Source organism: Mchenga conophoros, linkage group LG16, assembly GCF_057382185.1.
Source record: "Mchenga conophoros isolate Kocher_MC1m ecotype Shallow Benthic linkage group LG16, M_conophoros_male_GT1.1, whole genome shotgun sequence".
Classification (NCBI taxonomy): Eukaryota; Metazoa; Chordata; class Actinopteri; order Cichliformes; family Cichlidae; genus Mchenga; species Mchenga conophoros.
This window is the reverse complement of record NC_140541.1, coordinates 32,725,712-32,736,366: the sequence shown is the minus strand read 5'-3', so window position 1 is coordinate 32,736,366 and position 10,655 is coordinate 32,725,712. Positions and strand designations below refer to the sequence as shown.

Below are 10,655 nucleotides of genomic sequence, written 5' to 3'. Positions count from 1 at the left end.
GCCATGTGGGGGACACAGCAAACATGTGGAAGAAGGTGCTCTGGTCAGATGAGACCAAAATTGAACTTTTTGGCTAAAATGCAAAACGCTATGTGTGGCGGAAAACTAACACTGCACATCACTCTGAACACACCATCCCCACTGTCAAATATGGTGGTGGCAGCATCATGCTCTGGGGGTGCTTCTCTTCAGCAGGGACAGGGAAGCTGGTCAGAGTTGATGGGAAGATGGATGGAGCCAAATACAGGGCAATCTTGGAAGAAATGTGTAATAATGTGTATGTGTTAGTCCGCATAGGGAAATAGTTCCTCTGCATTTAACCCATTCGCCCAGTGAAGCAGTGGGCAGCCACCAATGCAGCGCCCGGGGAGCAGGGACGGTACCTTGCTCAGGGGTACCTCAGGGTAGCTGTTCAGTGGAGTTGAACCCCCCGACCTTCCGATCATGGGGCCACCACTCTACCTACTGAGCTATCCCTGCCTACTAAACCTCTTGGAGTCTGCAAAAGACTTGAGACTGGGGTGGAGGTTCACCTTCCAGCAGGACAACGACCCTGAACATAAAGCCAGGGTAACAATGGAATGGTTTATCACAAAACATAGACAAGGTCTAAATCCAATTGAGAATCTGTGGCAAGATCTGAAAACTGCTGTTCACAAACGCTGTCCATCTAATTTGACTGAGCTGGAGCTGTTTTGCAAAGAACAATAGGCAAGGATTTCAGTGTCTAGATGTGCAAAGCTGGTAGAGACAGCTGTAATTGCTGCAAAAGGTGGTTCTAAAAGTATTGACTCAGGGGGCTGAATAATTACGCACACCCCACTTTTCAGTTATTTATTTGTAAAAAAAAAAATGTTTGGAATCATGTATGATTTTTGTTCCACTTCTCACGTGTACACCACTTTGTGTTGGTCTTTCACACAGAATTCCAATAAAACTGATTCATGTTTGTGGCTGTAATGTGACAAAATGTGGAAAAGTTCAAGGGGGCCAAATACTTTTGCAAGCCACTGTATATTAGATAACTTTAGTAAAAGATAAGTAAGATCGTGAATCATTCATAAAAATTTTCCATTTGTTCTTTTATTACAATCATTGGAGTGAAATGGACACACACACACATACAGGAGCTTTGCATAGAGTGGAATTCTGAAAACTGGAGCCGGGTCCTGTCAGATGTACACAGAAAGACGAGCGGTGCAGCAGTCTTCATCTGCACCTGAAAAGCCTCAAATTGATGGTGAACCGAAACTGACCCAACCGGGTGAATATCCTAACGTGAAGCGTCGCTGCCCATGCCACAAATCTGCTCCTCAAGCAAACATGAGGTGATGCTCTGTGAGCCAGAAACAGCGGTGGGGAGGAGGGGGGAATGTGTGGTTGTTCGACTGAAATAGAGAGCAGGCCTAATGGTTGACTTTGCAAGCCCCAAACCTTTGGTACATCCGGTGCAAAATATATATATTTAAACACACAACAGGACAGACATACATATACATTTATATACAAAGAGACAAACAGGACTCCACACATGGTACACATACATGTGCTCTCACAAAATCAAAAGCAGCCCTATTGATCCCTTACCTGTTCAGCAATGAACCATGACCATCAGCCTGTGACTGAGACAGGCAGACACGCACATGTGAAGTTTTCGAAGCATGCTGCCAAAATACTCGCTGTTCCACTGTCACGGAGAGAGCTAACAAACACCATCATCCTCCGCCTTGTTCCCACGAGCTAAAGGTACGACAGTGCCAGGTGAGCACAAGGGCGCACGCCTCAGGTGGAGCGCCACAACCGGAGCGCCACAACTGGAGTGGCACAATTTAACCAGCTCCCTCACCCCTTTGTCTGAATGTATAGCAATATCCTCATGCAAAAAAAGCTAGTAAGGACAGTGTGTTGCACTATTTCAGCATGCAATATCGAGCTATAACACAACGCCACCTAGGAGTTTCTACCAGGTCCAGCTCACGGAGCTGACCAGGAAGATCCTGCATGCATTATTAGGGCGGGGGTGGGCGAGAGGTGTGGGTAGGGAGGCGGGGCTCAGATACAAAAGTCTGCCCACACATGTCGCATCGCAGGTGGGGATCTCTACCACTATTCCAGCCCCTGTGGTCTAACTCCAACAGGACTCTGTACAGTAGGTGTAATCTTGCATGCACCCTGTAGAAAATGAGTTTGTGTGTGTGAGTGCACTCAATGTTCGATCACATGCTTCAGAGACAAAACTACTGTCTGGCATGGACTGTATGCAACAAGTTCTAAAGTACAAGGCCATCATCATCATCATAATCTACCCTGGTCAGGAAGCCACTCAGAGAGGACCAGACCACTGGTTGTTTGAGTTGAGTGGGACTTTGCTGCCCTCTGGTGTTGATATCTGATATTTTGTTTTAAAAACTGCAGCTCCTACAGTGAGACGCTTGGATCTGGTCACATGTTTGCAAAGAAATAAAACTTCATTCCCAAGAGGCACTAAAATAATCCCACCAATGCCTCATGGTACATCTAATAGCCATTCACTAGAGCGATGCATCAAAGCGGCCACTGCGTTGCTCAGGGGAGTTGGACCTCAGATGCTGCACATCTATGAAAGCAAAGGTTTATATGCAACTTAAAAGCACCATAATGCAATTAATTTAAACAATTTTCAAGCAGTTTAGTTTTCTAAAAATACCAGAAATTTATTTTTGATACTTAAAATGTGGATTTTTATTCCTAAATCCTTCTTTTACTTTAGCAGTAACAGTAGTAATTGCTATACATGATGTTTAAAATCGTGGATCTGCTTTTTGTGATGATTAGTTAAGTGTAAAATGTAAAAAGTGATGGGTATATGCCATTATTTTGACCTTCCACTGTCCTGTCAAAGTCTGAGTTGAACTGAGAGCTGCAAAGAAAACATTTTGTCTTCTCCTCACAACTGCACTCCATCAGTGACTTCTATTTTATCATTTTGGGGATCTTATTGGTCCAACCATGAAAAGTGTTACATGAGTGAAATATATATATTTTTTTAACGGCATAAAATTTGATATGATTGTAATTTTCTCCTCCTAATTACTGCATTGTGATGTTTTGCAGTGACTAATGTTAGTGCATGGCTAACAGACTGAGATGTCCTTCTGCATAAAAAATGATTTAAAAAGATAAATATTTAAGTTAAAACACTTTAAAATATGCATCCTTGGTAAATGAAAGAATATAGATGCGATAAACACAAATAAAGCCATTAAAAACCATAAAAATGAGCCCAATGATCAGTTTAATCAAGGAATTGGGTTATTTTTGAGGGTTGTTATCAGTAAAATGTTTTCCTCCCAGGAAATGTTACGACCTGTGACCTAGTTTGGCATTTCTTTCATTTGAGCCCTGATCCCCCGAGCAAGCTGGCAGCACCATAGATGCATCTCATGAGCCATCATTGCATTTATAAATCATCAGTGCTTAAACAAACCGAGTCACGCTTATGTTGAAACCTTTCAACTTCTGTTTCCTGCTCGAGGTTCATACATTCAGTCACTGGTTTGGTACATTCATCACTTTCACTGGCTGGGGAGGACTTTGTGTGTTATGTCAGAAAGTGCCTCTATTGCTCATGAGAAATGTGTTGTAAGACAGGAACCTTGCGCTTCTGTTGAAACCGTTCATGTGTCACATGTTTTTTTTTTATGTTTTTGGGCTGTGGTGTCGCAGTAACTGAAGGTAACAGTCCTGACCTCAAACCTGCCGTCATTACCACAATGTGTCACTGACGCTGCGCACAAGCACCGCCGATGACCTGCGACTCCATGTCCAGCTCATTTGGGGTTCTAAACTGTGAGAACAGGTGTGTTTTCAGTGTGTATTTGTGCACACCAGTGTGTCCCCTCTCTTCGAACAAGCAGCCAGCGTTCGGTTTAAAGACTAAAATGTCACTTCTTCCCGCGCCGATGAAGACTCTCGGGGGAAACACTGGTTTGCACTCATAATACAAAGACAATGCTTAAGTGTGTATTTGTGCAAAGGTGATTGGTGTGTCTTATAGTTCATATCACTGCAGCCCCGGAGCGGGACGGGCACAGTTTTGAGGTCCAGAGAAGGGAAAAGGAACTCAGTGGGTTTTTGGAGCAGCTGTCTCTGAGGAGGTGGAGGAGGAGGTGCTAGAAATCCAGTAACCAAGGCCATTAACTAAAGAGATAAAGCACACATGTGGCTCAGTGAACAAAGGTTACCATGAAAACAAGAAATTGTACTGTACAGCTTTTCAACCCGTCCTCCGATTCTCCGTCTTTTGTCCTGAAGCTGTCGGAGGTGGAGAATCAGAGCAAAGCCGGCGTGCCGAGTGATGTAAAGCCAGTCGGAAAAAACAGCAGCGTCATCCAGGGAGGGGAAGGGAGGGGGGTTTAGTTGCCTTTTGAGGATATTAGTTTTATTTTTAATGCCTCTAAGTGAGGAACACAGATTTCCAGATGGTTCTCTCTCCTGGGTGTCGGCCAATTTGAGGTTACTCCAAGCCGAACGTGCTCGTTTCCTCGACAGCGGTTACCAGCTTCTCGTATAGCATGGAGAAGGACGGGTAGGGCGGGAGGTCCAGACGATTAAAGCAAGTGTGAGCCCTGTGGAAACACAGCGAGACCTTATGAAACAGATGATGAGCTGAGTCATCTGTTAGATTTTTCTTCTGCTTTTGTTCCTGTCAAATAATACACCCAAAAAGAAAACTGCTGCACTTATACCCTACAGAGCTGCAGGTATGCTGCGTCTTTATTAGTCACTTGTATTTATAGAGAACATTTAGAAATAGCAATAGAGTTGACCTTAAGTGCTTTGCATTCAAAAAACATACAAAAAAACCCAACATTTAAATAATGAATTAAAACGCTGTGAATGAACGTCAAAATCAGAATATGATCTTTGATCAGAAACAGTATTGCTTTTTTTTTTTTTTTTTTTAAACTTCACTTAAAAAAATATATTTTTAACAATATTAATATTTTATTTGTCTTAGAAACAAACCAAAAAAAATGTATGTAAATTGTTATTATATAAAATGTGACATAAATTGATGGTTCTGTTTTTTTATGTTTGCATCTATGTTTTTTAACATTTGTAATGAGCCCCTAAACATTTATTTTTTGTTACATTTTCCATTTTTTTAGTCTAATGATGTCAGTATGTATGCAAAAGCCAGGGGAAAATAATAGAAAAAAAACAAATAAAAATTAATTAATTAATATGATAAAAATAAAATAAATAAAAAGGCATTAAAAAGGTAGATAAATGTCATACGTATTATATCAAATTTGTATGATAATTAATTTGATATCCTATTATATCAAATTAAGAAAGAAGCGAATGAATACAGAAATATAAATTTGTCTTAAATTTTATGTCATTATTTTATGTATTTTCAGTGATTTAATGGCAGTTAAATTTTCTTTTAAGTTAAGTTTAAATTAAGTTTTCTTTTGAGTTATTTGTTTACTAGATATTTGTTTGAAATTGTCGGTTTTGGACCCCCATAGAGAAACACATAAATAAATCCACTAAAATTCTTAAGTGTGTTTACGCCCTAAAATTGTGTCGTATCTCTCCCATCATATTTTACAAAAAAAGTAACAGAGGTGATGTATATGAAGCCTTAACAACCTAAACAGCCCGTTAAAGCCCTTATTCATACCTGTTTGATCAGCATTCATATTTATGGACATTTTATTTTGAAAAGATTCACTCTACAATGTCTCTGCTATTATTCATTTTTGTATAGTCCCTAAAAGGTGAGGTTACCTGGGTAAGGAGGTGATTTTCCCCCACTTCTCCACGCAGAATCGGCGAGGTCCGTTACTTCCTCGTAGTGAGGCAAAGCCCTCATAGGGAATGCTGGAGGTGCCCGTCACAAACTGAGGAGAGAAGAGAGTCAAGAAAAGGATGAAATGTAGTCAGTGTTTAGGCCATAAAAAGTTTGGGTTATTTCACTTACTCTCAGGTTCTTTGTTTCAGTGTTAAATAAATCAGAAAACTGAATACACCTTGTTTAAATAAATGGGACATTCCTGCAGAATTAGAAACATATTAAAAAATGTAATTGCAGGCGGTGTCCACACGGGGGCATCCTGTGTGCATGCGCTCCCCCTCGTGCCCTACCTCAAATCAAATCAAAATCAAATCAAATCACTTTTATTGTCACATCACATGTGCAGGTACATTGGTACAGCACATGTGAGTGAAATTCTTGTGTGCGAGCTTCACAAGCAACAGAGTTGTGCAAAATACAATAATGTAAACAAGCAAAATACAAGAATGGCTACATCTGAAACTAATAAATATATGTACAATATATATACCTGCAGCAGCCTCAGCCTCTGCTCGTTGTTGAATCTTTCCACAGCCGCCCAGAACCAGCGAATCACTATGTGGTTGTCATGGTAACCTGTGGGGAGATAAGACAGCGATGGTGCATGAGTCAGACGAATAACAAATAATAAGGGCGTCCGTCCCCCTGTTCCTGAGGTTTGTGAGCTGGCTCTGCTTCTTAATGTTTGATGGACACAGCGGTTTGGTGCGTCTCAGTCGATTCGTCCATTAAAAGCGCCCTGACACTGAGTCATGGCCGATTGTCAGCTCGAGTTTTGTTCTGTCTCTCAGCTGCTGGCGCCTTTTCAACTTTGCTGGCCAGAACCCTAAAGAGCCTTTAAATGTGATGGCTTTGGACACCGGCACCTGCAGCCTGACTGTACACCGCATACGCTGTAATAACTCCAAAGGTTTGAAGCTTATTGCAGAGTAACATTAAGTGAAGTCCAGTACAGCTGTTACCCTGCAAATTTAATCACTTGTTCACAGGAGAATTATTATATATTGTGAAAAACAACTTGATTAATTTCAGGTAAGGCTTCAGTCTTTTCAGATTAATTAAAGGGGCTTTGTTCAGTTCATTTCAAACTTCAAATTTTTATTCTAGGGTAGCTTTGTATGGTTTTCTGTTCGAATTAATCCTTCCTTATCTTAAGTTGGGCACTGGTGCAGTCATATAAAGACCAAAACAAACTTCTTCCTCTTCAAAGTCAGTTGACGCTGAGGCCAGTCAGAGGCTTCAGCTATCGACCCCTCCCTGAGCCTGGTTCTTTGGAGGTTTCTTCCTATTAAAATTGAGGTTTTCCTTCCTACTGTCACTGGGGTCTGATCGTTCGGGTTTTCTCTAATATTTTCTAATATTGTAGGGTTGTTACCTTTCAACATAAAACCCTTTTAAGGTGGCTGTCTTGTATTTGTAAGGCGACAAGAGAGCAGCAGTGTACTGGTTGCTCACAGCGGAGCTAAATTAGCAACAAAGCATGAACAGTTTGGAGATATTATAAACTTGTTGATCACCAGCTTTTCTTTATGTGTTTGCAAAAGTTTTTCAGTACACTCACTATAACATAAAGGTCTGTCATGTGTCTGTGCCACTTAACTCATTTTATTCCATTTTCAAGCATAATTTCACTAATAAATATAATTTCTATGCATTTGCAAATGTTTATATATGTTTTTCAGTTTTTAAGCCGACACGGATGCCTACATACACATACAAGAATAATTCTCATGAATACAGCTAGTCTTGGATCAGTATTTGATATCTGTAGACACCCAAAGCCAAGGTGTCAGTATCAGAAACAAAATAGGTAGGACTGCTTGTGTCCCTCAAACAGTAGAAAGAAAAACTGAATTACAACCACCTTCATTTTAGGGGCTAGAGACATTTAAACAGATGCACCTATTTGAACTTTCTTCGGGGTGAAGATGGATTTTTTTTATGGTTTTTATTAGTAGTGTGTAGTCTTATTTCCTTGCATCTCCCCGAGTGTTAAAATCGCTGGACCAGTTGAGATGAATGAATGAGGAAATACTTCTCAGAGCAGAGGTTTAGTGGCTGTGGCACACTTGTGAATGAACATGTTGCAGGACCGGAGGCGGGGCATGCATTAGGCTAAGCTGTCAGTACGTTCCTCCACCTCCTTGCACCCAACCTCCACCCCCCCCACCCCCCTTCCATACCTCCTCTGTACTCTGTGTTGTTCCTCCAGTCTGCCAGGTCAATCTCTGCGGTGCCTGCAATAACCAGCTCCAGCTCCCTGGCATCAAACACCGACACCAGCCGCACATCCACCACCTAACAAACCAAACCACACACACAAACATTGGTGAAAACACGATACAGCCTATTTATTTATCTATCACAATTTATTTATCACAGTCCTCCCACCTACATCAGACTGCTGGCGGAAGATCCTTTTTGTGCAGTGACACATCACTGTGGGAAAAGTTTCCATCAGTTTGTTTACAGTAAATTATGGATTTAGAAAAGCAGGGCGCACAAAGGCCTGGATGTCTGTCGACTTGCCAGGGGAGGGATTAAAGCAGCGGGTTTGTGCTTATACTGTTTATTTAAAAAAGGAGGAAAAAAACTGACATAAAAAGACATTACAACCCACTCCTCATCACTCTGTCTTCTCTTTGTATGACAGCAGGCTATCAGATCTATTTTCCTGGAGTGTTAAAGGGACAGCTACATATTCTTCCTTTGGCCTGCAGCGCTGTTTATCCATCTAAATTGTTCTGCCGCTGACTGCCAAGTTTTGGAGACATCTGCCTTCTCTTGAATGTAATAAATGGTAGAAGTTACATTATGTTACCAAAAAAATCCATTTTAATAACTCAGCAGCTATGTTTCTGTCCAGAAATAATGACCTGGTTACTCAAAAAATAAAAAATAAAAGTCTACAAACTGTTGAGAGCAGCTTTGTGCAGGAACTATTTTCTTTCTTCTATCTACATCCGCCAAGCAAAAGAAGAGTGCAGCTATCTGATAATACAGCTCAGCCGAGGAGCAACTCCATTAATGTTTCATGTTCTGTCACGTTGTCAGTAGTCACACGGGGTGACCAGGTGGGCAGCATTTTTATCTCTCGTCTCCCTGTCCCACATTTTGATTGGCTCTGGTTCTGACCCTCTTCTTAAAGTCTCATTCATTAAAAGCTTTTAATGAAAGGCTGTCACGTTTGATCTCCGCAGGTTAACAAATCGCCTTCTGTCACTAGTGATCAGTGATCACAAAGACACAAAGCTATGCAGATTTTTGTAGAAAATTATCACAAATAAAAGGAAAAGTGGTCATAACATAGACCCCTTTCTTATTTTTATCTCCAGAAGCATGGAGCTGATGGATCCTCACTGAAACCCAAACAACTCTAGGCAAAAAGCAGCAACAACAGTTTTAAAGGTATTTGAGGCATAAAGGAGAATACAAACATAGACTAAATTTCAGCACCTTTTCACACATTCAGAAGACATGCCCTTCATATGTTGAATGCCTCTCAGGATCAGTACACTTACTGTTTGTCCCACATTAAGTTTTTTGTTACCCAAGTAGCGCATCCACTTGTTATGGGTGGATTTTCTAAAGTAAATGTACAGCTGATGATTTCTGGAAAGAGACTTAATATTTATTGAAGCGGCCAGTGAGTGTTTACATAAAGTGCCTAATGTAATCTAACATAATCTAAGTACTCATTGTGCAGAATCATATTACTGGGGCATAACCAATGCAGAATTATATATGAGTTATATATGAGTAGGCTTATATTAAAAATCTACAAAATAAGAAGCAGTGGAGCCTTAAAAATACTTGGTCTGGAGTAAAAAGTACAAATACTGCATCCAAAATATAGTTGAGTAGAAGTAGAAAGTAGCAGAGTATAGAAATACTTGTGAGAAAAATATGTAAGTTACATTACACCACTGCTGCTATCCATGCTCTCATATAATAATAAGATTAACAACACTCTGACAACCCCTCTAGATAAAACAGGCGAGATGGATAACTAAAACCTTAACACACCAGCACTTTAACTAGAAAGCATTCTCGGCTTTGTCAATATTTCAAAAGATTTTGAGTACAGGTTTAGCTGCCATTACTGCACCACAACAGGTACCTCCAGGTAATCTTTTTCATTGAATTACTTTAATGCCCATAATGACAAGAGAGCTAACATCACAGACATGTAGTAAAGAGTTAGCACATCACAGTGTAGATCGCTTAAATGCTAACTTGTCATTTGCTCCTTTGGCATTATCGTGAGCATATCTAGCCCTTCAACTTGAAGCTGCATCATCGTGCACTGCTGCAAATGCCAGATGTCCATTTGGGTTAGCACTGGTTCAAAAAGAAAGAGGATTTTCAGCCAGCTACTGCAATGACGCAGCCATACTGTGTCACCGGTATTGATCGATGGGGTTGATAATACCTATTATGTGCTATAAAGGAGAAAATTGTACTTATTGTTATTTTAACTGGGGCTCATGGCATCAATAAAGCACAAGCATTTTTCAAGTCAGTACTTAAAATTATGTTCAGGTACCAATAAAAACATTAAATCAGTCCCCTTGCTCATACGGGCCATCTAAAGTCTCGGTCGTGAGCACTTTAAGATAAAAAGAAGCCATTTCACATTTAAAATGGACCTTTTATGCTTTCCCTTATGTTATTCATATACATACATATACATGTTCTTAATCCCTGTGAACCAGAAGCTGAAAGTTAAAACAGAACTAAACACTCTTTTTTATTATTTTTGGATCTCTATATTGTCACAAAAAGGGGATATCCTTATATGGGTAGTTTA

General features: G+C 40.4%; 1 protein-coding gene across 6 annotated transcripts in view; it reads right to left on the bottom strand.

The window, feature by feature from the left end:
• Nucleotides 1-820: 820 nt before the first annotated feature.
• hecw2a (HECT, C2 and WW domain containing E3 ubiquitin protein ligase 2a) overlaps nt 821-10,655 on the bottom strand; it is a 45,600-nt gene continuing 35,765 nt past the window's right edge. For all 6 annotated transcript variants that reach the window (XM_085249076.1, XM_085249070.1, XM_085249075.1 and 3 more), the window contains 4 exons: nt 8,029-8,143; nt 6,336-6,421; nt 5,779-5,891; nt 821-4,607 (listed from right to left, as the gene is read on the bottom strand). In XM_085249076.1, the coding sequence (XP_085105202.1) occupies nt 4,496-4,607; nt 5,779-5,891; nt 6,336-6,421; nt 8,029-8,143 (426 nt within the window). In that variant the 3' untranslated portion in view covers nt 821-4,495. The remainder of the gene's footprint in view (nt 4,608-5,778; nt 5,892-6,335; nt 6,422-8,028; nt 8,144-10,655) is intronic.